This window comes from Gasterosteus aculeatus, chromosome 12 (assembly GCF_964276395.1).
Source record: "Gasterosteus aculeatus chromosome 12, fGasAcu3.hap1.1, whole genome shotgun sequence".
NCBI lineage: Eukaryota > Metazoa > Chordata > Actinopteri > Perciformes > Gasterosteidae > Gasterosteus > Gasterosteus aculeatus.
Window position 1 is genome coordinate 6,981,676 of NC_135700.1, and position 27,674 is coordinate 7,009,349.

At 44.1% G+C, this 27,674-nt stretch overlaps 1 protein-coding gene across 4 annotated transcripts in view; it reads left to right on the forward strand.

Annotated features, from left to right (window-relative positions):
- Window positions 1-27,674, forward strand: part of phkb (phosphorylase kinase, beta) — a 68,592-nt gene that overhangs the window by 7,308 nt on the left and 33,610 nt on the right. For all 4 annotated transcript variants that reach the window (XM_040168041.2, XM_078084912.1, XM_040168031.2 and 1 more), the window contains 12 exons: window positions 3,633-3,771; window positions 6,629-6,728; window positions 8,295-8,402; window positions 9,069-9,149; window positions 11,837-11,952; window positions 15,226-15,289; window positions 17,842-17,937; window positions 19,313-19,510; window positions 22,777-22,834; window positions 23,255-23,332; window positions 25,475-25,633; window positions 25,943-26,037. In XM_040168041.2, coding sequence (XP_040023975.2) covers window positions 3,633-3,771; window positions 6,629-6,728; window positions 8,295-8,402; window positions 9,069-9,149; window positions 11,837-11,952; window positions 15,226-15,289; window positions 17,842-17,937; window positions 19,313-19,510; window positions 22,777-22,834; window positions 23,255-23,332; window positions 25,475-25,633; window positions 25,943-26,037 — 1,292 coding nt within the window. The remainder of the gene's footprint in view (window positions 1-3,632; window positions 3,772-6,628; window positions 6,729-8,294; window positions 8,403-9,068; window positions 9,150-11,836; window positions 11,953-15,225; window positions 15,290-17,841; window positions 17,938-19,312; window positions 19,511-22,776; window positions 22,835-23,254; window positions 23,333-25,474; window positions 25,634-25,942; window positions 26,038-27,674) is intronic.

The window sequence follows — 27,674 nt, forward strand, 5'->3', positions numbered from 1 at the left end:
ACCGATATCCAACACACACACACACACACAAGTGAATGCGCCGATACAGGCCGACAATTGACGCCCCCGTCTCTCTCCCAGTGCCCGTCTCCGTTATCCTTTTTTCACTCATAGAGAGTGTGTGTGTGTGTGTATCTGTCTTTCCGTCACTCCTGTCCCCCTCCGTCTCTCTCTCTGTCAGTCTCCTCCTCCCTGTCTCTCGTTCGCTGCGTAACCATCGACGGAGCAGAATGGATGTCCCCGTCATGTGCACCGCCACAATGTTCTGATGAAAAATGAAGTGATCCTTCCAGACAGATTAGTCATCAGTGAGGGGACCTCTGCAGGAGAGGAGTATGTAACTGTGTGTGTGTGTGTGTGTGTGTGTGTGTGTGTGTGTGTGTGTGTGTGTGTGTGTGTGTGTGTGTGTGTGTGTGTGTGTGTGTGGTTTTGAAACGGATAAATGACTTTCCCAGCGGGCTTTCTGTTGTAATATTTCAGCATATATTATTGGAAAGTGCTAATCTGTTCGTATTCGGAGCTCTCATCCGTTGTTCTGACCTCGGTATCTAACGCTGAGCCTGAACTCTGTTGAACTCGAAACCGTCTTGGTTCATCTTTAACATTTAATACAGTCAAAACCCCCCCCGTTGAAATTTGTCTCTGAAGAAACGACCTTGGTCGTCACCAACTGCCGAGCTTCCCAGTCATCATGGTAACTGTAAAATAATGACTAGATTCAGATTGCTGCCCTGTACAACGGGGTTTCCAACGCATGGTGCTGTCTGGTTTTCAGGCCTTAGACGTCTGCGGCAGCCTGCTTTTAAACCACAGTTGGTGTTGCAGTCTGTAATTGAAAAACAAGGTAGTAGTTGAATCATGTGACATTTAAAAGGACATTTCGAACCATAATACAAAATATGTATTTTTTCTCAGTGGTGCCATCTGTATTTGTGTTGTGTTGTGTCACCTTACTGATGCATTAAAAAAACTCAACAGAGCGGCTTCATTCAGGAACCATTTTCGCTCGAACATCGTTCCTCCATGAAAACCACAAACGTTCACCGGGTCATTTCTCAGAATCTCTATGGCCAATTGTTCGTAAGGGCAATTCACCATACAAATAAACAAAGAAGTATTGACTGGTGAATTATAATAATTTCTGCTGCTGTTGCGTCGCCACGGCGAGCCTGTTATCACAATGGCATCAGCCTCCAGCTCAAAGCGCCGCTATGTTCACCGCACGAGTGACAAAGCGTCAAAACTTCCAGGCTTCGTTGTCGCTGTGTTGCTCGAGCTCTCGTTGTCGCAGCTCATTGAATGGCACCGGGAGATGTCTAACAAGATGATGTCTTTGTTGGATATCTGTCTGAAAGGAACAGGACCAGGATGCAAGTATATGAGGATTGACACCGACCATCTATGTTTCAATAGCGCCTCGTGTCATTCCAACCACTTTTTGAATTTTAGTACGAATAGTTTGCCAGAGAGCGATCAGAGGTCGAGGTCAGCCCCGATAAGAACTGGAGAGAATGCAGGGTTTTGTCCAAAGTTACATTAACATGCTAACGCTAATCCTAGTTGATACCCAAATGAAAAAGAGGCCTGTATCTCCTGATCACACGCCACAAAGCAAGGGAGCTTAAACAACTCCATGTCTTAAAGTCACTCGTCTGCACGTGCCCGACTCCCCCTGCAGACAAGTGGATCACAGACTTCCTGTCCGACAGGAAGCAGCACGTGAAGCTGGGGAAACATGTCTCAGCCTCACGGACCATCAGCACCGGTTCCCCTCAAGGCCGCGTTCTCTCCCCTCTGCTCTTCCCCCTGTACACCAACAGCTGCACCTCCAGCCACCAGTCCGTCAAGCCCCTGAAGTTTGCGGATGACACCACCCTCAGTGGACTAATCTCTGGTGGGGACAAGTCCGCCTACATGTGGGAGTCTGACCATTTGGTGTCGTGGTGCAGTCAGAACAACCTGGAGCTCAACACTCTGAAGACAGTGGAGATGGTTGTGGATTTCCGGAGGAACGGAGCCCCACCCTCCCCCATCACCCTGTGTGACTCCCCCATCACTATTGTGGACTCCTTCCGTTTCCTGGGCTCCATCATCACCCAGGACCTCAAGTGGGAGCTGAGCATCGGCTCCATCACAAAGAAGGCTCAGCAGAGGTTGTTCTTCCTGAGGCAGCTGAAGAAACTCAACCTGCCAAAGACGATGATGGTCCACTTCTACATGGCCATCATCGAGTCCATCCTCTGCTCCTCCATCACCGTCTGGTACGCTGCAGCCACAGCCAAGGACAAGGGCAGGCTGCAGCGTGTCATCCGCTCTGCAATCTGCCGTCCCTCCTGGACTTGTTCGCTTCCAGGTCCCTGAAGCGAGCTAAAAAGATGGTAGCCGACCCCTTTCACCCCGGACAAAACCTGTTTGTTTCCCTTCCATCTGGCAGGAGGCTGAGGTCCATCAGGACTAAGACCTCCCGCCACACAACAGTTTCTTCCCGTCGGCAGTCGGGCTCATGAACAGAGCCGGTCCCCCACTGACTGACTATAACACTCCTCCGGTCACTCCCCCTCATACTGCACACGTCACTTTAACTTGTCACTTTTCACTCGTCACTTCCTGTTCGCTGGTGCACTTTATTTTTTTATTTTTTAACTTTTATTCTTTTATTTTAAACAAACTCATACTACTAACCCATAGCATTATATTGTATTTTATTCCTCATGCATGTTTTATTGTCGTACTGTCTGCTGTTACGCTCCAACCGCCAAGTCAAATTCCTTGTATGTCTGACATATTATGGCAATAAATGTTTCCTGATTCCTTATTCCTCTCAGCTGCACAATCTAAGTAACAATGGCACCCCGAGACCAAGTGAATATACTACAGGAATTGTTACTTTTCTTCACGCCCACAGAGGTTCACACTTTCCATTTCCCCGTTCACACTTGGTGGACTTGACTAGGCATCCATCTGTTATCACACTCGTATATGACAAAATAAGACAAACAAAGCTCCTCTCTAAGTGGCTTCACGTTTGTTTCCCAACATCCTTGAACGTTTGTTTTCCCATATCGAAGAAGATAAATTGTCTGCCAACCATCGTGGCCCGACCTGAACATAGTTAGATTGATTCGAGCTTCAATATGGACAGAATGTATTCAGAGAGGAGGTTGAAGTAGAGGCAACAGCTGCACCGCCTGAGGAAGGTCGCAGGTCGGGAATAAGCTGTGACCCTCCTGGAGGAGCTGGATAATAATTCTATTTCCGCCCTCCACAAACACACACTCTCCCGTAAGTAGAATACATAGACGCATGTCATCCACTGCCTGGGACGACTTCTGGTCCGACTCATGCAGCAAAGCACACGTCTGCTCTGACACATGATCATCTTAAACCTGGATCCAAAGTAGAGGTTTGCGTGTGTTTGATGGGAGTGATGCTGCTACAGAGGGTATAGGAGGCAAAACAAACCAGGGTCTTACCCAATGTGTGGGCGAGTGGAGCAGTTGTAGCTAGCATGTTGCGCGTTAGGCGTGTTTCCTTCACTGTGTGTGGGTGTGATTGGATAATACTAGCGTTGCAAGAGTTATCGCCTCACCAACACGTCTTCTTTTTCTTCCTCTTTGTCTCTTTCTATCCAGTCAAGACGACCATTCTCAACTACCAGAGTCCAACCACCGGACTTTTTCCGGTCAAAACATGCTCCACCTGCAAGGAGGCCAAGGTCCGGGACTCCCTGTACTGTGCTGCCAGTGCCTGGGCGCTGTCTATGGCTTACCGGTTAGTACACAAAGCACAATTTACACTCTCACATATCATCCATGGCGATTGGGCAGAGTTGAATGTACAGCAAATCAAGCTGCATCGCCAAACCAATCTGCGTTAACGATTTGGGATTAGGGATTTTGGACTGCCTTACTGGTCTCTAGGTCTTTGAAGCCATGCACTAATTGGTACACATAATATCCTACAAGAAGTACAAAAAAACCAAGTGATCACACTTTCAAATGTTGACCAAATTATTAAAAGTGTAAGGCTGAAAAGACCCGAAAAAAATAGATCTATATATAGATATGTATACGTATGTGTGTGTATATATAGATATATATGTGTATATATATATGTCTGTGTGTGTATATGTGTGTATATATATATATATATATATATATATATTGCATATATTATATATATATATATATATATATATGTGTATATATATATATATATATATAAATATATATATATGGATGTATACATTGTGTAAAAGTGACATTATAATGGATTGATAGATCACTTCTGGTGTTTTTCTAGAGCAGAGTCCTTAGTTACATGGTTTGCTTCTCCTTCTGTCTCCTCTGCTCATTGACCCTGATCTCTAATCTGCCTCTGCCATTTGAAGGCTTTGCTCTTTAAACACTTTTGAAATTGTTTGTTCAAGAAGAACACAAACTCCTTTATTAACCGCACATGCACTCTATGTGTGCATTTCATCCTTGATTAGTGGGGGAACGAGCAGAGAGAGAGGGGGGAGAAGGAGCGAGAGAGAGCGAGAGAGAGAGAAGTGATGAGATGGAGGTGAAGACAGAGGGAGAGGGGTAAAAATAGAGAGTACTGCAGTGATGGGACCAGCGGCAGATCTCAGTCATCAGTCATGGCTCCCTCCTATTAGAATTGTCACTGAGATTTAATTAAGATGATTCTCATCTGACAGGCTTGGCTAGTGCCATTACTTACTTCACGCCCAGCTGCTGTGTGTGTGTGTGTGTGTGTGTGTGTGTGTGTGTGTGTGTGTGTGTGTGTGTGTGTGTGTGTGTGTGTGTGTGTGTGTGTGGCACCTAAATTTGTCAGAAACTCCTACTCTAATTAATCATGATAAGTTGCCACCACTACCTTGCACAGTCACATTTTTATTGTGTTTTGAAGAATTATTACTTTTTGATTTTGTTACATTTTATGTAACCATTTTTTTTATGTAATGTTCAATAATAATATTTAATAATTCTTGACTGATCAATTTTACATTTTGGACTATTTTGCTTCCATATCGTCTTCTTTCAGATGTGTGGAAATAAAACATTCTAAACGTTTAGGTATTTATTCACAGAGCAAAAAATAGACTTAATGTAAGTATGCACTAGGGAGGTTTTATGGCTTAGTATCTTGTCTGAAGTACAAATCCTCATTTCAGAAGCGCTTACATCCACCAACCTTTCCAGTTACATTGCTATTGCTATTGCTACATCTATATTCTGAATGTTTTTACAGCAGTTGGTCCAGGCATTACTCATTGGCTGATTGAAAAAAACATAATGTTAATCTACTTAAACCATGATGAATAAGTTTATTACGGATATTTTTGTTGTAAATTCTTTGTTGTAAAATCCTGAAAATTTCAACAAAATTAAATAAGGAATTTAACTTTATCCAATGTTCAGTTTTCTGTCCTGAAAATGTCCTGAGATAAAGCCTTATTTGCGTATTTAAACATGCTTTTCTGGTAAATGTGTAGTAATCCCCTGTGGAAGTTCCACGGTGATATTTGTTAGTTGACATTTTTTTCCTATTCACCCGTAGCTGCGCCCCTTTATTGGGGGTGATTGAGTGGGTGATAATATTTTCTTGTGACCTTTCTGACCTGCCGTGCATTCCTGATTAATCTTAATTAAGTTTGAAGAGCTGGGTGTGCTACTGTAACGCCTGAGCAAGTGTTGGGTCACCTCATGCTCATCACAACGTTGGATACTTCTAGTCCGGTAACAAAGCTGCCCGCTGTATCCTTTGCTATCACTTTTGAGTTGTGGGGGGGGGGGGGGGGTCACATCTAAAAGACACATGTGATTAACGCTGCGCTTACCACTGTAAGTCTCTCTGTCGATGCTCAAAGTCAATGTTACCATGACCTTTGCAATGTGCATCGGCGATCTGCCCGCCCCACTAAGAATATGCTGACTGGCGCTGTGCTCGCCGCAACCACAATCGATTTGACCTCTGGGCGGCATCCGGGCAATATTACTGTCTGGAAAGCACATTTATTTAGAGCGACCATGCTCACAATTTAGGATGATACTCGTGCGAGGAAAAACAAAACCAAAAAGCACATTGAATTTTAACCAACTGGTCAATGCTCCGGATGAACTGTTCAGGCCACGTTGTAACAAAAGAGTTGCTAGTTCGTTTCCTTTTGACAGTCACCAGGGTTGCTTTTACACTTGTAGTAAATGATTGCTTTGTGGTGCTCTTCTGATATGAGCCCACAACTACTTTTTTTAAATGAATAAGACGAGTCGACATCCAACGACAGCTCGTTCTGGCAACCGTCATACATCATCACAGCGCCGCATTGCTCCTTTGTTTATCCTCTAATGAAAAAAATACAGTATTATTATTTGAGACTTCCACTGGAGCTTGAATGTCATGAATAATGATGGACATGAAAAGAGTAATCGTGGGATTTCTTGCGTTTTTTTTTTGCCCCGTCTGACTTTGTTGAGCCGGTGATGTAATGTCGCCAAATCCCAGTGATTACATCGGTGACTAAAATATAAAGTTGAACAGCATCAATAACACCAGAGAAGCTGAATGAAGCAGAATGTGTTTTCTCCCTGTGCCCCTCATGTGTGTTCTCCCCGCTATGCAGACGCATCGACGACGATATGGGGCGAACGCATGAACTGGAGCATTCCGCTGTCAAGTGCATGAGAGGGATCCTCTACTGCTACATGAGACAGGCTGATAAGGTGAGCGCTGAGCCCCCCCCCCCCACACACACTCAGCTCCTGCTTTTAGGCTGAGTCGTTTGCGTGAAAGCACACCGCAATTACACAGCGTCCAGAGGTGCATTTCTGAGCTGGTATTCAGCATCCGGTTCCTCTTTCATGTCATAGCAAATGACAACTGGAGCCGGTTGCTTTTTCTCCTGTGGGCTCAATAACCGGCGTCCTGTTGATCACCAAAGACGTTTTTGGGGAACTTCCTGGCACGCCGCTGTCTGTCAATAGGAAACGGCCTTTTTAGGGAACCAATGCGGTTTTCTTTTCTTCACCAACAACATTTTGTAACCGAGCAGCTGGCCGTGCCGCTGTACACGCGTGTACACGCTTCACCCCGCCTCGACCTTGACGACCTAATTTAGGAGAGAGCTTTCTACTGTCTTAATTACAAAGCTGTGTTTACACGGTTAATTACACAGCGTTCGTTGCGGCCCCGTCTCCAACACTTACCAAGAACATGGCACTTTAATGGAGGCGTGACACAGGGGCCACTGCTGGGCAAATACCACACGGCAGAGCAGCAGCTGGGCCCGGCTGCCCGGCTGTGGCATCGTGGGTGTTGTTTAGGGACAAATGTTGCATCCTGAGATGCCTGGTCATTGGTTTGATGAGATGCAAGTTTTTTGTTTTGCATTAGCTCACACAGGTAGCTCCTCCCTCACTATCACCTCACTATCACCAGCAAAAGTGGGACGGAGGGTCTCCGCTCTGACCGCACGACGTGAGAGAGAGAAAGAGGTGGCCAGCGGCGAGAAAAGATACACAGAGAACAAGAGGGGCAACTAAGAAAAAAGGAGAGTAAGCAAAAGAAAATGCTGGGAGGAGACAGGTGGAACGGAGGTGGAAAGAAAGAAATGGAGACAGCTGGGGGGTGATAAATATAGCTGCGCAACAAACGGTGGCGCCGCTGTAATTTCAGGGGCCGGTCGCGTAGATGCAACAAACACACGGAGCCTGAAAGTATTCCCTGAATACAAAGCACAGACAACACCTGGTTCTGTTTTTTAAGACTTTATATATACATATATATATAATATGTATTGACTGTTTATTTTACACACTGTATGTGTCACTGCACACACTGCAATGTCACATTGGCATTAAAAGCTCTGCATGTAGTGCTATTGTTGGTTGTCATTTGTAAACATACCATTAAAAACACTGACTGCCAACCGCAATACGGAATAGCTCCTCATGCACTCTCTACTGCTAGTCTCCTATTTAAGATAAGAAGAAATACATGATGAATCCATTGTCAGTAAATGACTGAGGAAGTCTGTTGAAAGGAGTTAAATTGCCAATTGAGGCGTAATAGTGGTAAAAACGTGGTTGAGGAGCTCGACTCGGTATTAAATAAATGAACAAAACACTCATTGAGGCGCACAAGACATTAGCATGACCGTCCATTACCATGCATTAACTCCACGCGCCTGCTTCCTAATTCCGTGTTTTTGAACGTGCACCAGGCTGCTATTGTGGTGCGCTGCAGCCCTCTCTTACCTCCCCTCTGCCGCCTGTGCGTCTCTCTACCAGGTGGAGCAGTTCAAACAGGATCCCAGCCCCTCCAAGTGCCTGCACTCAGTGTTCCACGTGGTCACCGGTGACGAGGTGCACTCCTACAGCGACTACCACCACCTGCAGGTCAGCCAGCGAGCACGCAGATGCAGGGATGAGTCGAACCCGCCGTTGAAAGGCTGAAATTGAAATGTTGTTTTGTTTTTTTGCACAATATGCATGTGCACATTATGTACGTTCGGGATTCATGCCGGACTGTCTGTCCAATTCAACGACATGTCCAGATGGGATATTTCAGACTCAGCCGTATATTCTGCTGTCCTCAGAGGAGGAAGGGGATTAAATGGGCACTAAAACAGCTTATTCTTCTGTCCATGGTATTGAGCGAGGTCTAATTGATGTAAGATTTGCATGGAGCCTTCCTGCCTCGTGGAGGGGCGGCTCCTACATCAAGTGAGCTCAATTGAGAATCTGAAATAGGATGTAGGGACAAGGTAATCTACCTAAACAAACAAAGCTGCATATTTGTTTAACGCTCCCTGTATACATATTTCGTCCTGGGTTGTGATTTATTGTCCAAAAACTTTGCACTGAAGTAAATTGCGTGATTGATGATAACGGCATAACGCCAAAGGCTTAATGGCTATTATGAAGCTCACGCCTCAGACTACGCTGCATAGGAAACTCACGACACCTGTATTGATAAGTCCCGAAATATTAGACAGCACACAAATGACAGTGATTCTTTTTTAATAGTCATCCACTCTGTCCTCCTCTCTGTCGTTGCTGCAGATCGATGCTGTGTCGCTGTTTCTGCTGTACCTGGTGGAGATGATCTGCTCCGGTCTGCAAATCATTTTCAACACCGATGAGGTAAACAAGGAGCTAAAAAGGACTGGTGAGGAAATCAATGCTGGACCCTGTGGCTTTACGCCCAGTCCTGGCCATCGCTTTGACGTTCCCTGGCCACTCCGCCAGCAGCCATCAGTGTTCATCTTGAGTGCCAAATAGTTAACTTCTCTTCTTCTCGCGACAATCCCGCATTGGGCAGAGAGCTTCTGCTGATATTAACTTTGAGTCTTTCATTATTTTATGCAAAACAGGTTAAACTGCACATAAAATAACCACTAACATTGTTTTACAATTTAACATTTACATTACTTCATTTTTGGGAGTTTTGTTTTGGGAGAACCATTCATTTGCATTTTGGTGATGAAATTCTTACAGGTTCACACAAAAATGCCCTCTAACATAAATTCTGGGACCTAATAAGGTTTATGAGTATTACATTGTGTGATGCTTCCCTTGCTGCTTTAAAGTTAGTGCAAGGGATTTCTGAAAGCAGCTCGATGTACCCTGAATCCCCACGATATCCTGCAGCCGGCGCAAATGCAGGATCAGGGGACAGTATCTCACTTTTATAGCTCCGCTCACATTTATGTTTTCTGCTGAGCCGCTCAATTGACTTTCAGCAGGGAAACGTTTACATGGTTTCAGCGTGGAGGCTTAAACGCCCCCCTGGGAATCGAACCGGTAGCGTCCTCTTTGGCTGCGCACCAATCCCGGCTATTACTGGAAAGCGCTGAATGGAGTTTGATGTATCTGTTCCGGTGGCAGTTTTTTGTCTTCTTTATGTTTGACTCTTAATAAAACAGTAGGGTGACGTGGTCGTTACGTTTACACGCCGGGCTGTTTCTTTGTGCGGCCCCGAGGACCGGTTGGAACTTCATTAATTCTGTTAGTTCTTATAGTCTGCTCATTTGCAGCTTTTACTTACCGCCACAGAGCGGGGAAATGTTTTGCCACCGGTAAAGGAATCCGTTTGTTTACTAAATTGGGTTTATCTTGAGGAAGTAAGGACATGGTAACTATGTTTCCACTGAGCAATTAGTGCGGGCATTCTTCACTTTGTTTACAGAAATACTCTTCCTTCTTTGCCCGTGTCTCACTGCTAATTGCAATGCTACTCTTATTAAGAGTACTATCTCTCAATGTGCATGTTTGAACACGGCTTATTAGGTTGAATAATTTAAACTGAGTTAGACTGCACCCCGCCTCCCTTTTATTATCCGACATTAGATGGAGTGAGCAAAAGGACCTTGTGTTGTCAACGCTGTTTGAAAAAGGTTTCCCTGTGGACTAACCGAACCGTTGCGGCGTTGTTTATCAGCTTGTTGTTTGCTGGCACAACTTGTGAAGTCCAGCGGCGTTTACCGGACTGAGCTGGAAGCTGCATTGCAGTATTTTATTTAACTTCCTCGATGTAGGTGGTAGAGAAAAGGCTGCTGCTCGTCCTCCGAGAAGATGCTCCATCTTCTCACCTTCTCACCTTCCACCAGCCTTTTTCGGTGCAGAATGAAATGGAGTGTCTCACTAGCCTACTGTGCACCCCAGTCTGTATTATGCCCCCCCCCCCATAATACAGGTGCATGCATTATTTTGTTCCCCACTGTGGGAGTTCAGCGGGCAAAAGCAGCAGCAGCACAAGTAGTGTGCTTCTGCATTAGAGAGACGGGAGAGGCTTGTTTAGCCGGCGGGCAGTAACATTCATTAAGATACCATTAAGATACGGAAAAGTCCCCCTCGTTAATCACTCCGCTCATGAACGGCCGAGAAGAGAAGCAGCAAACCCTCCTCTCTCTCCTTGTCTGCTTTGCTCCCTTGTTCCCTGGCCTCCTTCACAGACTGGCCTAGTTAAGTCCTACACAGGTTGTGTCTCCTCCCCTCTCTCTCTCTCTCTCTCTCTCTCTCTCTCTCTTCTCTCTCTCTCTCTCTCTTGCATGCTCCCCCCTCCCTCCCCCAAATTTGTCCTCTTAGATTAAATCTCCCTTCAGTCAAGCACACACACACACAGACATACACACACATACACACACATGCACGTGCACTCTTTTTAACGATTCAGTGCCTTTAAGTCATTGCACGTTGCATGTCTCTCCCTTTTAGGTTATTTGTAGACTTGCCCATTGATTTTGACATGTCCCTCGTGGACACCAGGTCCTTCCAAACACGCGGCGCTCCTGATCACGTCTTTAAAACCGCGAGGCCACCGTTTTGTGTCTGTGATTGAATCAAGGGCGCTGCAGAATGAGTTTTTAGAGCCTGCCTGAAAGGGCGATGCGCCAATAATTCAAATTGAGCTATAAATTTATATGTGTCCATTTCAATGTTGCGTCACGGGCGGGAGAAGAGCCGGTGAAGCCGTGACCTTCCACGCTCGCAGTGCACCTCGTCTTCAGTCACGGGGACACTTTCACTTTGAAACGTCAGTGAGGAATCGGCTTTCTTGTCCACTTTTCTAACACTTAAACTAAGCGGGAGAGATTCTCACCTTTCCCCAGATCAATACCGAAGGTCGGCCATTACTAGTGAATGTGTACAGAGGTGTGAGATAGGATGTTAGTGCATGTGTAGCTGGAGCTGAAACTATTGCGTCTCTCAACATGGACACGTGTCTCTTCTTTCTGCTGCCGTGGATCCTGTCCTAGCGGGTGTGTCTGTATGTGTAAGATGCATTTCAACCCGTGTCTTCCTCTGTTTGATGTGTTTTGCGTGTCCAGGTCTCCTTCATCCAGAACCTGGTGTTCTGTGTGGAAAGAGCTTACAGGGTGCCTGACTTCGGCATGTGGGAGAGAGGCAGCAAATACAACAACGGCAGCACTGAGCTGCATTCCAGGTCAGTCGGAGGCCGGACAACACAACAAGAACACGCGCAACAAACGCACTTAGTAGTGTTCCACTGTGAGCGTGTTACAAAGTGAGACACTACTGGGTTTTTACAGAACGTTCTTTGGTCCTATTTTGGGCCGTAAGCATGGGCAGAGTTTGAGATCAATGTAAACTGACGTCAAAGTAAATATCAAAAGGTGTTTAAGTGACCCACGGTTTTATTTCCTCCCCATTACCTTTGAGAAATGGATTCCCAGAATAGATTACACTGTGCCCCGAGTCTCTGTGATGCGATAAGGTGTTTGTTGAATTCTGAGGGCGGTGGGGGGGGGCGCGCGGGTCTTTCTGTGTGTGTGTGAATGCTGTTGCCAGTGAAATGATATTGTAGTGCCTTCAACAAAGAGGGAGAGTAGGAAGAAGGACGTAATGAAACGCCGGGCGGGAAACAAAGGAATTGTGAGATAGAATTATGAAGGAATGAACAGAATCATTAGAATTATTTTGGTATTATTATTATTATTACTACACAGTATCTACTGCTGGAGCAAAACACATCTTCTCGATCCGAGTTATAAAGATACATTTAATTCTACTAAACAAGGGATGGAGCAAAGTATACAGAAAGTTAGGAATCCGATTTTAACAAACAAACGTTTACAGTTAAAGTGGAAATCTAAATCTTTAACATAATGGCAAATAGGATTTTTGGGGCCAATTTAGGGAAATTCAGCAGGCTGTGTTCACGTTTAACCTGAGTTAACTGTTAAGAAAAGAAGAATATATCCTTCTTCCTCAACCTCCACAGACTGACAGGTAGGGGGTTAAAACAGCCTCTTTACACCACAATTTATGGGAAATTTCTTTAAAAAAAGGAGTTAAAAGCCCACGTCATCTGACGCGGGGCGTTTGGGGTCAGTGTTTGAGTCTTGAAGCATACCCACCTCCCTGCAGTCTCCCACAAATTCTGCCATCGTATCACTGAGAAGTCTCTTGTTTTTGGTTGTCTACTGTCTGTAACATGTCTACCGGCAGCAGCCAAGGAAACATAACAAGTCCGATGGAGCGAAGAAGCGCCGTGTCTCGCGCTTCTTGCGTCTCCTCCCCTCCAGGTCATGCTTGGGATTTCCACAATTAGCGAGCCGGCTGTAATACATGTAGTCGCGCGACACCAATTACCGAGCCGCATGCGTGAGCCGTATGCAGGGGCAGATTCAAAATGCTTCCGCGTAAACAAGATCTGTGTAAACGATCAAATTGAGCAGTCGTTCCTCGTCCCGCGGTGCCCGTGGGCAGAGAAGAGGAAAGGATGTGTTCGTTTGTCCACATCAAATCAAATGATTGCCTCCGCCGCGTGTTTAACATCACAGCCAGTCAAACGGCCCGAGTGTTTTATTTAAAGTGGCGTGTCTAATATTGGAAGCAGCTGGGTTTTTGCAACCTCTCCACTTCTGATGAGTTAAAATGTCATTTTATTAGATGTATAAAACGGACAGGACTGTTCTCAGGAGTTCACAAATGTTTAATCATTATTTATCGTTTGGGATAGTGACTTTTTCCATGAATGCATTTGACTCATCTATATGGTGCAATTCTGAATGTTATTATACAGATGTCAAGGGGCTCCAATGGTCAATGCTGACTGGTTTGAACAGCTTAAGCATGGATTCAGATATTCAGCTATTACTGCATTAGAGATATTTTGGCCTTGTCTTTTAAGGGGGCCTTGTTTCAGAAAATTGTGACAAAATTAGCATTTGTATTAAAACTAAATACGCTGCGCTACCTTGAATTCTTGAAGAACACTTTTCTCGCATTCCTCCACGATAACAGTATTTTAAGGAAGCTGCGAAAAGAAGGCAGGCTGCCTTTAACACCAGCAAAAATCTTTGTATCTGTTTGTTGTGCCAACCGTCAACTGGTACAATTCATGCAGATTGAATTAATTATGTTTGACGAATGGATTAGAAAACCACAACTACAAAATCCTTTCACTAGCTTTTTCTTCTGATGCTTGTTATTTGCTGGAGTTCAGTTGTCATGACGATGAGTCAGTGGTCACGTGACCTACGAGTTTAACTCTGTGGTCTTATATTGATGTGAGTGGCTGACCACTGACTGAACCAATTAACCCCATGTGACCTCCACTGAGGTCTGAGCTGCCGTGTGTAAACACCTTTATTTTTGTTTGTTCCCATTCCGGGGGCTGTAATAGAAGGGGGGGGGCGCACCAACCGATAGACACACAGGATCACACACACACACACACACACACACTATATAATAAAACCATAACAAATACAATCGCAAACAGGTTTTAAAGAAAAATAAGTCAAGCGGAAATGACGTGATTCTGTCAATGGACGAGTAGCCGCAAAAAAGAGAAAGTGATTAGAGATGAATGAGATTGTGTTATGCCAGCATGGACAGATGTGTAATAACAGCGTTATAACACTATTGAAAAAAACAAAAAGTGAAACGGTGAGGCAACATGTATGTACAATTAAATCCAAACAAAGAAGGTACGACCCATTGGGGTTGGTCCTTCAATGTTCCTCCACCCGAAACGAATACTAGCACCTCCACCTCACCAACGTGTTTTGTCACGTCAGCAGAGCCACCGCCAGTTGTCGGCCAGTTCGCGTTGCAATTCTTTCCCTCCTCCTCCTCTGTTCTAGGGAAACCTTGGCAGGGCAGAAAGGGAACGGAACGGAACGACAGCGAAATTGATTCACGTTTAGTCTGCATCGCAATCACAGCAGCCCGGCAGTGTGAAATACAGGACAAGGTTTTATTACAGTGGACCATAATCTCCGGACCCTTAAGCTCTATTGAGCCCTAACAGATAGCAGTTTGAGGTTTAAGTACAATTCTGAATGCTTTCTTTTGGCCTTTTGATGATTGAAGGACACTTATGGTTCCTATTACAGAACTGCATTTTTTGTCACTATGATTAAAAAAAGAAAAGGGAACTACTGTTTGCCGAGCGATAAATGATCACATGTCACTGGAATCGTATCAATATGAGAATCATTCACAATGATGTCCTCAAAAGGGATAATTGTAACCCATATCTATAATTTAAAACGTTTGGGAATACCTGAGTATAATCCACACAAAACCATGTGCTTATTTTATTTAGACAATTTGATTATTGGATTATCAGAAAAAGTGCAATGTAGTGATGAATATCGTTGCCGGAATAGAAGACGAAATAGTAAATCAATGTCAGTGAAACTAGCTCATCATGTCAAGTGATTTGCTGTGTTTCTTTTCTCTGCAGCTCCGTGGGTTTGGCTAAAGCGGCTCTGGAGGCCATCAATGGATTCAACCTGTTTGGAAACCAGGTATTTGAAGAGACATGTATTTGAGTCTTTGCTCACCGTGTCCCTTGGCACAAGATGGCATTATAGATGGACAGTGTATTCTCTGAAGGTCCTCTGTGAGAAATGCTAGATGTTTGCATCCTACGAAGCCATAGGCGGATTCTCCAGCCGTCCACTGCATTGGACTATTCTTCTCATCAATACATCAGTTTTTCTCTTCTGATCAGCAACAAAATGAAGGGGGTTAATTGTGCCTGGAAATTGATTTTGTCATCAAGCTCGGCCTTTTGAAAAAAAAAAAAAACATTTTATAGAGGTAGCTGATGGATGGCCCGTGCTGTGTGGTGCCTTTGTAAGTGTATCATCCAGTCTGTTGACCCTCTATGGGAATGAAAGTGCTACAAGCCAGCTAGTTGCTTATTAATGATCTCTATCGATCTTGATTTCCCAGCTGGCTCTAATCCGTCCAGCCAGATGTAACTCCCCCCGACCCCGTTAACCGGAACATCCGGTACGGCCTGGACGCCGCTACCACATTTTACACCGGCTGCAGACTCTAGTGTTTGTGTGTCGCATTTAGCCTACTGTTCTTTTCTTTCTTTCTCTCCTTTTTTAACGCCTCCCCCCCCCCGAGTTACACAAACTGATGCAAAGATAGCAGCTTCTCCCTCGGTCTGACGGATGGAACTCTCGCCAAGAGCAGGATCCTTTCTCTTTAAAGCCAGTCATCTAATCCACAGCGCTGTGTACAGGCTGGACAATCAAATCCTAACCGCTTCCACTTTCTATCTTGGGATTGTCACCTAATTCACACCCAGTCAAGAGCAGAATGTGATGGAGGGAACACACACCTAAATCAATCCAGCCGTCCTTTCTTTCGGGGGGGTTTCTCTCTTCGTATCTGGGAGAGAGCTTTTTTTTCTCTGCTGACATACATCTTGGAACTTAAATCACGTACATCAATGCATAGAAAGTCAAGTCAAATCATGGCCTTTGAAAGGGTTATTATAAAAACTACATACTACATTTATTTGTAACCGGTGCTTATAGCAGCGACTTGGATGGTTTTGCTTGAACTGGCCTTTAATCAACTTGTATTTTGCAGTCAGTTTTTTCTATTATAGAGGAATGTTGGTTAATTACACAGAGAAGTTCCAGAATTTAAGAGGAATTGTGGCATGTTATAGGAATAAAAGTAGAATATTGAATAAAATTGGTTTGTTTTTTTCGCAAGATTTTATCCGTTTATTAGTGTTAGATATTTCCTCTTAATCCAAGGTATATTTTTAAGGCAATTTATTATAGATGTGAGGCGCTGATACATGTAATAATCATTCAAAACCATTCACTAACAGCTGTGGACATTGACCTCTTATCTCATCGCTGTGGGTTTGGGGCTAAGTGTCCAGTAAGTGAGTACTTCTTGAAGTAAACAAGAAGTACTCACTTATTATGTGATTATTAGTCTGCAAAGGTTTGAAGAAAAACACCATTGCCTTTTATATTTCATATACACATTTTTTATTCTCTTTAAATGGTCCGTTTCATGTGTACCACATTTATGTCAATCATTTGGTCAAGGCTGATTATTTAATAACTCTGTGGAAAAATGTATTTTGTTGTCTGCTGTAACGCCCAAAGTGAAACAAATCACATATATTTATATGAATATATATGATTTTTTTCTTATATGTGGCGCTTTAAACTGCTCAGTTTTATTAAAAAGTAAATGTGTTAGCCCAGCAAATGAGAATATCCTCTTGGGTCTGTACGTTTCCCTGTCAAAGGCAAAATCAGTCATCTCTCACGCATGGTTTTCTTATACACTCAGCTGCTTCATCGCCAGACGAGGTTACATTCCACCAAACGTGTCACACAGCTGCCTACATCGGTGGCCAGCAATCCACTGCACGATGCAAATTTTGACAGGAAAGCTTGCTGATTTGACTAAAAGGCTTTTCTGGATCTGTTTTTTTTTTATTTTTTTTTTAGAGGAATGAAAAGTAGACTGGCAATATTCATACATAATGCATTTGACTTGCATTAGAAACTGCTTAGCAGGTTGCGAGAGTGGCTGAGGTTGTTTTACGTAAGCGCTGCTGATGGATGGATGAAGTGAACTGGACCGGCCCTTTTTAGAACCAGTACGGTTTGATCGCTTTCCTTCCTTAAGTAAAAACATACAAACGGACCGTCCTCTCCAGCCCAGAGGTGTTTAAGTGCACCGCCTGGACAGACTGCATTGGAGTAGCAGCACTTCTGTTTGGTACTCTGGTACTTTTGAAGTGATAGGGTAACTCTTGACTCACTGTTGTTCAAGCACTCCCACACCGCACTTCAAAAAGCATGTACAACCCAAATATATCCGCCTGGTTCTACAGCAAAAGAGTGTGTTTTTATGTGCGTAGGTGCGATTGAGGGGGGCCCCTTCGGTTATTGCAGCCTTTTTTGGGGGGGGGGTAAACGGTAGAGGGCTTGTTATCTATGTTTCCGTATTGGTAAGTGTCCCGTTGGTGCCCCGCTTTATGGTTGAATAGCTGTGACGCTCTCTGCCGATAACTTTTGCTCTGCAGGGCTGCTCGTGGTCGGTGATATTTGTGGATCTGGACGCCCACAACAGGAACCGGCAGACCCTCTCCTCCTTACTGCCCCGAGAGTCTCGCTCACATGTGAGTCCGTTTATGCAACTACTTAACAAACGACTGAAAACACAAGCATATGACAAGGTTAAAAAAAAACGTGTGAATTTACTTAGTTGACCTGCACAGTTGCGCGTATTGTCGCCACCTGTTACTTCTTTGTCCTCCTCTTTTGTCTCAGAGGTGGAGCTGTACTCTGCTCACATACTCTTCTAGTTCCCCTCTTGGTGCAGTCATTACGCTGACTCTAAATGTGCTATTGATGGTTCAATCTTGATAAGAGATTGGTAAAGGTAAAGGTGGCTGCAGAGCTCGAGGGAGGTACAGTTGAAAAAGCAAGGGGAGGTAAATAGAGAAAAGAGGAAGAGCAAAGCCATTTCCTTCTCTACACTCCACTGCTTGCAGACACTTACATGATCACATCTCTCCCTTTGTGTGCTGAATGTGTCGCGCGCGACACTGTGCCGTCAGTCAGCTCGCGAGTTAATGAGTGCAATTAGACAACGAGAGGCCTTTTAGCTGCATGGGATTAACGTTGAGTAGAGAAAGACGGAGTGCAGTAAAAAGCGAGAGACCGAGAGGATAATGTCAAGCTAACCAAACTATAAATATCATATGAGTACAGCGTGCACTATGGAAAAAGATTGGAATTCGATATAAAATTCAATACCTGCACTGTGCTCTGCAAGCTGATGCCCGCATTTCAGCTGCAGCTGCTGAGGATGTCAACGTGTAAACTGGAGTTTTAACAAGAAGTCGGAGAGGTAAAGAGAGAGAGAATTACAACGCAAAACGTAACATGGACATCAAACAGTCGACTACATTTTGTACTTTAATCTATTCACGGAGCTGGTTGAGTATGCACAGAATGTAGAAAACAAATCTTTTACTTCTGGAAGCTCTTTGATCTATTAATGAACCTAAAATATTCCTAGCGGTTTGCATGCAAGGCTGAAGTCTAATAGCTTTCATTTTTACAGAAAAATAGAGTAAACCAAGCAAAAACAAAATTGAAGTTAGATAACCAGTAATCATGGTTTGCGAAGCCTAATAACAATATTCATCCATAATAATTGTTGTAGTCTAGACGGTCCTTGATGGAAAACAAGCCTGCAGTGGAGTTTATTCATAACTCGGACAATTGTCTCCTGACCTGGTAAATGACATATACAGCTTTCTAGTATAGGACACAAAACGTGCTGGTTAAATAGTATTTGCTGATAGGATTTAATTCTAATGGCCAATTAAAAAAATAAATAGATGTTATGACTGGTGTCTATAATTAAAATGTAGATAATGGTAAATGACATTTGACATATGGAAACAATTTTCTTGTAATTCTCCCTGGAAATATAAATAAAAACGTATATTGAAGGTGTTGTGGTAAATCTTCTAACCCTGGCAGAACACCGATGCAGCCTTGCTTCCAACCATCAGCTATCCTGCCTTTGCAGTAGATGACGATGCCCTCTACAGTCAGACACTGGACAAGATTGTTCGCAAACTGCGGGGCAAATACGGCTTCAAGCGTTTCCTCCGCGATGGCTACCGCACCGCCAACGAAGACAAGGACCGGCGCTTCTACAAACCTGCTGAGATGAAGGTCCGTGGTGGTGGTGCGAAATTATTTGTTTATCCATGTTTTTTTAATTTCACAGATTTTTCCATATTTCCTTGCAAATTCCTCCAATTTTTAATTTTAGATACTTTGCCTGCCAGACCTGGATTGTTGAGAAGCAATTCTTACACGTCCAACATTTTATCGTATCATATCAAAAAAGACACAAATATTATTCACTCTCTTCTAGCTCCACGTACAGCTGACTGTCATCAGCATAGCAGTTGAAATTAATATTCTGTTGTTCACTACAACAAAAGCTTGACTTCAGAAACATTGCAAGCAAACTGATATTCCAGGGTTTGTCAACCAGATAATGAGCAATATAATGTTTAAGTGAGGTCATTTCAGCCAACCAGACGTTAATGCAGCCAGAAAGGCAGAGTGCGAATGGCTTCCAGCGCCTGACGACTGAAAAAGTTCAACTTGAAAGCGGCCGAGTGTGACATTTGAAAAGTTTTTGAAGTGTTTAAGCCTCTAAAGGTTTTACCCTTTTCTGCTAACGCTCAGAAATCTGCCTGTGACTCAGCCGCTACCGTTTCGAGTGTTTTAATCCTCCAGGTGTTTCAACCCCCATTCTCGGTGTGTTTGTGCATGTGGGTGCGGGTGACCGTGGCTGTGCTCATGCATATATATATGTATGTGAGCGACAGTGAGTTCATTGTGCTCCTCTGACTCCCCCGTGATCCCCGTCGAAATGGTGGCCGATTCACTTTAGAATCAGCGCCGTGTACAATGAGTGAATCAGCAGCTAAGGGCACTGGCTGCAGAACGAACCTCCCAGAGTGAATAAATCCAGCGAGAGAGTTACAGAATAAGTCCAGCGAGAACGTGTTGAAACAATAACGTGTTACCTTTCAGGTAACATGTTATTGTTTCCATGACAAAGAAAAAGGCTGGTAAATCGTTTACAAAGTAGCTTTACACATGAATCCCAGTTCAGCCGTGATCTTCGGCCTTGTGGCTCGTGATGTACTGCGGGACACCAGATTGCTGCTCGTGGCTCTCGCAGCTGCTCTTCTGCTCTGTGGAAAATTACATTACTTTTGGCTGTTCACATCGTGAACGGGTTCAAGTTTTGAGACAAAAACACAGATAATTCCCTATTAGCAACCTTTTGATCACAAAGTACTGAAACATGTGCTGCTTTATATTCAGTTTCACTCTAAATCTAGAATTTACAAAAAAAACAAACACCATGCTTTGTTGAACAAGAATTGAAACCTGTGATTGAGATCACAAACTCTTGTTTACAATGTCTACTGAGGAAATAAACCAAGTGAAAAGTCATTTCTGGGACTTCTTTTCACTTGGTCACCCTGCATGTTTACTTTTAACCCCTCAGGTTGCCTGGCTGAGGATGTTCAAACCGTATTTATGCCTTGGTTCCTTCAGGCTTGTTGCTGCCCGCAGTTCTTCCAGCAGGCACGCTGCACATTTACTGTGGCAGATAATGCCAGTTGAGTTACGTATTATAAACTCCTCATCGCTCCTGCTGTCATTTATTTTCCGCCACATCAGCAGACAGTGCAGGTATTACTAATAAAGTTGCATGAGAGGAAGCGTGCCCGGCGGTGAGATTACACGACGCAGATTACCATTTTCACAGTGACAAACAATGAGGCAAACCTCCTACGTCCCTTCACGCGCACTTATCAGTTCAAGAGGTGTATCGACATTAGAAACACAATGGGACACACGGGACCTCCTCTGAATGATGAGTATAAACCCACAGATTCATGACATGAAGCCGGTGTGTGCGCTCTGTGGCTCACAGGTAGACCAGCAGAGGACACGGAGTGAAGGTGTTGTTGTTGTTGTTGTTGGTGTTTAAGAGGGAATTCACAGCAGGGCAGGCGTCTGCGCTCCCTGTCTGTTTACCATTGACGGAGAGCAGCAGCCTGTGTGATAGACAGTTTCGACAATCAGTCGAGCTGCTCAAGCACAAAACCCCAGGGATCCCTGCTTGTTTACAGCCTCAACGGGCCGAAAAGCACAGGCCTCTCTGGGCGACTGCCTTGGCTCTCCCCCTCCCTCCGAACGAAGCCTCCTCTGCTCCTGTTTCTCTTCATGCACCTTCTTTTCTTTTCCTCATCGCTCTCAGACACCGATAGCTTTTAATTGCGTCTCATCTCTTGACAAATACACAGTTCGAAGCCCCACATTCCTGCATCATCAGCGGGTGCAGACATTAAAGAAGCACGTTCTAAGCCCACACGTAGCAGGACCCCATTGGTGAACCGCAGCCTTATTGCAACCAATGAGGCTGCAGTTCACTTAAATGTTTCGGCTGCACGTGTGTCGTTACCCGGTGCTGGTTTTTGTGTAATTGAGTGACACTACACACACAAGTCATGTGAGGTGCACAACGGGATTAGGGAGTGAGATTCCCGAGAATGAACCAACTAATGATGTGCTTCGCGTTAATCCAAGTGTTTGTTCCGGAAGATTTCCTTTAGCTGCTGCCGCACGCTGGCTTTTACTTCGCTTTGTTCTGTTGACTAAAAACATCCCGACGGTCGCCCAGTCAGGCTAACACTCGCCCATATCGATCAGGCAGTCAATCAATCGGTCAGCCGGGACTTGCAGAGTTTATTAGTCAGAGGTTTTCATCAAATTAAAAGCCTGAATGAATGAATGGGGAGACGTAACAAATACACATGTCTACACGGCGAATGGTTTGGTGACTATCGAAACGATGCAAGTCGTAAACTGAAGTCTTTGTATTCAGCGCCGCCCAAGTGCTCATTTGGAGATTTGGGAGCATTTTGCACAACCTAAAAAAAATGCGAAATGTGTTTATTTAAATAACAAAGTATTACATTTTCTGTACTGTTATGGGGAGTTGTGTCTAACTACACAATTCCAATGTTCCTCTCCTGTTTCTACTAATTCTTTATGAAAAGATTGGACCAGTTGCAGTCTTGATTAATTAATTAATTAATCCTAACCCTAATTAATAATTAAACCTGTTACCTATAAACCTCCAGATCAAGCTCTTCTCTCAGTGCTCTTTGTCACAGTATTATGAACTTTCCTAACACCCTAAAAAAAAACGTTCACGGCTTCAAATGAAATAAAAGGGCCGTGGTGGGAAGCTAGATTATTTGTGTTGTGTGAGTGTTTATTTTCCCTTCTGTTCCACACTCGGCGCTACTAAAGTTGAGCCATCCGCTGCTTTAAAGTCGCTGTGCCCGTCTCCTCTTTCCGATGTGGAAAAGTAACGATTCCCGCTCTCTGTCTCCCTCCAGCTCTTTGATGGGATCGAGTGCGAGTTTCCCATATTTTTCATCTACATGATGATTGACGGTAAGCCTTGTTCTATCCATAGGCGATGTTATGATGCCTGGAGTGGGTCATTGGGACGATGGAAGACAGAAGCATATGACAGGAAATATTTTTGGTGTTTGCCGACTTTTAGAGGACTTCGAAACACTTAAAAGAAATATGTGATTTGTTAAATCTGTCAATAAACCAAAGGGAATGGTCAGAAATTAAGTAGATTTTCTCCCAGTAATGTGCATTTTGTCATTATTAAACAACCCTCCTGTCGGTTTAGTCTCCACTGACGTCTGTAGGACAGATCTCAGATACATTTTACATTCAGATTTATTTAGCATCTTTCAGTGTACTGTCTTATCTGACGTATCCAGACAATACAAAAAGTGTAATAATACATTTTCAATTACTATCATTTTGTGTGCCTTTGTGTATTTGTTTGTCTTGCAGGGGTGTTCAGAGGAAATAGTGCTCAGGTCAAAGAATACCAAGACCTCCTTCAACCCATCATCTTCCAGTCTTATGAGGGTGAGCCGTCACATTAACAGACGCACATACAGAAATGCAGCGAGCGATGGATCATGGTGAACTAAGAATGCTCAAACCCACAGACACAAGTGTTTTTCCACATCTATGTGGTTTGTTTTCGAGCTTCTGCTCTCTCCCTCCTGCAGTGAAGAATTTTCTTTTAAAATTAAATCACATCGTCCATCTTCAAATCCCAGATACCATGAACGAGGCTCACAGGGGCTTTTATATTCACTTGTCCCACTGTTTTGTGGGAGACAGTCGAATAATAGTGATCTCAAGAGTCTCCATTGGTCCGTTGTTAATAGCAAAGGAATAATTGGACAAAAAGGATAATGATGTGAGACAGAGCAGACTTATGTTGCAGCGGACATCTCCACAGAGCCTTTGTGCTGGTTATTTATGGGTTAACAGAACTCCTCTAGTTAATTGGCTGGATTTTAATGGATAACACGAGGGTCCTTTATTTTCCTCCTCCACCATTAAGAAGTCTAAACCCACAAAATGCACCCGCGGCTGTCAGAAGCTGCCGTTGTGCTCTGCTGTCAGTACGCTGGACCTCCCGGCAGTCACGGTCTCCCATGGTTCCAATGATGCACAGACGTGTGCAGCTCTGGGAGACCTGCCGCTGCACTGCGGCAATCGGGCAGCATTTGCACCAGTTGTGCCGTCCTTTGACTTGATTTCTCTGAAGTGGTTTGGATTCATATCGGCCACACATATGTTTTGGAGGACAAAGAGCAGCTTAGGTTCTGTACATTTAGCATGTTGCTGCACTTACTGCTTGTACCCTCAGGTGTATGATTATAGACTTGAAGAAACTAAATGTACTTCAGGATTTCTCAGGTGGAACTTTCACTACATTTTACTTCATTATTCAGCCTAACATGGGGATAATTATAATTCCTCTTTTCTTGTGCCACCATCAAGAACAAATGATATAGTGTGTCCAAAGAACAGATACATTCCCATCAGTTGGATTAAATAATTGGCACATTTTTGTTTAGTTTTTCCTGTTCGTCCAAAGAACGACCCCCGCTTCCTGCAGTCCTCGTGGTTGATAACTTTTCTCTGTGCTCTGTGCACGTTGAAAGGCAAGTTTATTTGTCGGGCGCATTTCAACAACAAGGCAATTCAAAGTGCTTCACATAAACCATTAAGAGCAGCGTTGTAGAAGATGGAGACGATGTACACGGACCAACTAGGACATAATCCCTCATTGGCTTTCCACCCTCCCTGCCGGGTGCGTTGGCCACAATGTTGAACCTGTGTCTCTGCAGTGGTGGGCAAGTGAATGCTGTTGAATGGCACATTTGTTTTATTCCAAGCAATCAGGTTCGCCTTTGTTCCGCTCCAGTTGTTCAGCAGCTGGCCCCATTACACACCTGTGAAAACGCACATTAGGTACATATATGTTACACACACTGTTCTTCTACCTCTGTGTGGATTATTTTTATGTAGTAGGTAAATAATGAAAATCAGAGCTGGTTTAATAGCCCGTCCGTCCATCTGTCGGCAAACCGCTTATCCTGAACACAGGGGAGGCTGGAGTCTATCCCAGCTGAGAGACTGGGTACATCCTGGACTGCTCGCCAGCCAATCGCAGGGCTACACAGAGACACACAACCATTCACACACCTACCGGCAATTTAGAGTCCCCAGTTAACCTGATCCCCAGAGCATGTCTTTGGACTGAGGGAGAAAGCCGGAGAACCCGGAGAGAACCCACGCAGACACGGGGAGAACATGCAGACTCCACACAGAAAGGCCACTGGGCGGAATCGAACCCAGGACCTTCTTGCTGTGAGGCGACAGTGCTCACCACCACGCCACCGTGCCGCCCCGGGTTAAATAGCCCGTTTAAGTTTAAATTAAAAAACTCAGAAAATAAAAGAAGATTGGAGGCATAAAAGCCTCTATTGAACAGAGCGCCAAGTGGTTTACTCGTGTGTGTGTGTGTGTGTGTGTGTGTGAGAGTGTTTGCGCGCAGCACGTGAACGGGTTCCTCATCAGTTGAAAATTGAGTTACAAATAAATACAATGCATTATTATTGTGCTGATCGTATTTCATTCAAACACTCACGCAACACTCGTCCGGAGAAAGCGCACATAAGCGCTCACAGTCCTCCTCTCCCATGCCAGGCCATGCTGTGATCCCCAAATACTACTACGTACCGGCTGACTTTGTGGAGGCAGAGCAGAACAAGCATGGAAGCCAGAAGCGTTTCCCTAGCAACTCTGGCCGCGATGGGATGGTCTTCCTGTGTGGTCAGGCGCTCTACAACATCGCCAAGCTGCTGGGTACGACGCTCACATGACACGCGTGCCGATTCTGTTCATTCCAATATCGGTCAACCGGTCCAGAAATACTAACACATCAAGCCATATTTGATGAGATGTATTAACTATTTAACCATTATTATCGATTGCCTGATGTTTTTATGTGTTGCTTGAATCTTTACTGACATTGTTCCAAAGATGCAGTTTGACTACATTGTGAGTGTAAATTAAGGAAAATATATTTCTTTATATTTTTTGTCCTTTTTTCACCCCTGCGTCTATGTAGGTGTGTGTACTAATGTGTCTGCCTTGGTGTGTGGGTTTGTGCAGTGGATGAGCTGATCAGCCCTAAAGATATCGACCCCATCCACCGCTACGTCCCCCGCCAGGACCAGCGCAACGTCACCATGCGATACTCCAACCAGGTAAGCTGGGATGTGACTCTGATTGTCACTCGCTTAACACTTACTTCACCATTTTTCATCGTGGACAGTCATTTATAGGGAAACTGCTCGTTGTTGCTGCACTCTTTCTTGTCGATGTGACTTATAGGGGAAGTTAAGCGCTTCCAGCGTACAATAACAATGAAATACACTCATTAAAAAAATAAAAAAAAATCAACTTGCGAGTTTGATCAATTTTAGAAGTCAAGTAGCACTTAGTGCTTCAGGTTGAGTGGGCAGACTGCCCACTCACAGTGTGAAAAACATTCTATGTCATTTAAACGGTCTATCCGAGGAAGACAACTTGCAGGGATAATAACATATATGATAAGTTGTGAAGTCTGAGTTGAGAGTTTTTTCTTTAATCCAACTCCATCTTTTTTTCACTTGTACTTCACTCTCACAAAGAGAAATATCACTGATTGCTTTAACAATCTGAACACAATCAGCCTCTCCTAATGTGTATCGCCGAGTTCTCTGTCATGATTCCAATCTGCTGCCAGATGTTCCTTAATTCCTGCACCTGTGATGCAGATGTCTGTTTGTTGTTCTGAATTTACCGGGATCGACTCCAGGTTATAGAAGGTGGATGAAGGCGGATGAGAACAATGCAACGAGCTCACTTTCATACACGTTCGATACGTGAGTGAGTGGTGATTCCTCCGGGAATACAAACATTCTAGTTTGTCTCCAGAAAACTAAACCTCAATGAAAATCGATAAAATAATATGTATGAAATATCTCACTCTTGCTTCAGTGTGATTCCCCACTGTGACTGCGTGTAGTGTGACGCTACACAAATCATATCAAGATACCTTCTCTTCTCCTTTGTAAGGTTACTGAATACGCGACGACTTCAATTCATTCTTTTTAATACCATATTGCATTTCTTCCAATAGAACCCCCTTTATCGTTCCTTTATTTCAATAATTCATCCTAAACAGCAGAAACACTCCTTTTTTTTACCTTGCCAGGGGTCAGTCTTGCAGACAGCGATGGAGCCGGTTTGTGTGCTCTGAGCTGCCTCTCTGCGTGGCGATCATGTCTGAGGTGTCTCCCAATGCTGAGACCGCCGGCAGCTCAGCGGATGCCACAGACAAAGGGTAGAGATACAGTGAGGATTGATAAGTCCCAATCGGCCCCCGTATGTGGAATTTAGTTCTCAGTGCTAGAACAAGGCCAATAAGGGACGGGAGGTCCAGGGAGGTATTACCAATGCCAGACTGAATCAAATAGGTTACAGCAAGACGGAGCAGCATGAAAGAACAAAGACAGAGAGAAACAAACATAACCAGCCAGAGATGGAACAGAGCATGTCAGCGATTTGTCTAAAAGAGGTACGATTGTCATTATTTAACTCTCTAAGGTCGGGTATACTAACATTCTTTAATACAGGAAGGTCACACAACTCTGTACAAGGCTAGAGTAGTGGGTTTTTTCACTTCAGTGTTTTGACATTTATCCTTTGTGCAAAGACATTTTCATCCTGGCTTTTGCTGTGCTGACTTATTGTAAAATAGTCCAAAAGAAATGGTTTCATTTCCTGCATGTCCAGAACCCACGAGGAAAGCAATAAATTTTTTCAGCGTAATTAGATATTTTTACAAATTATCACCAAA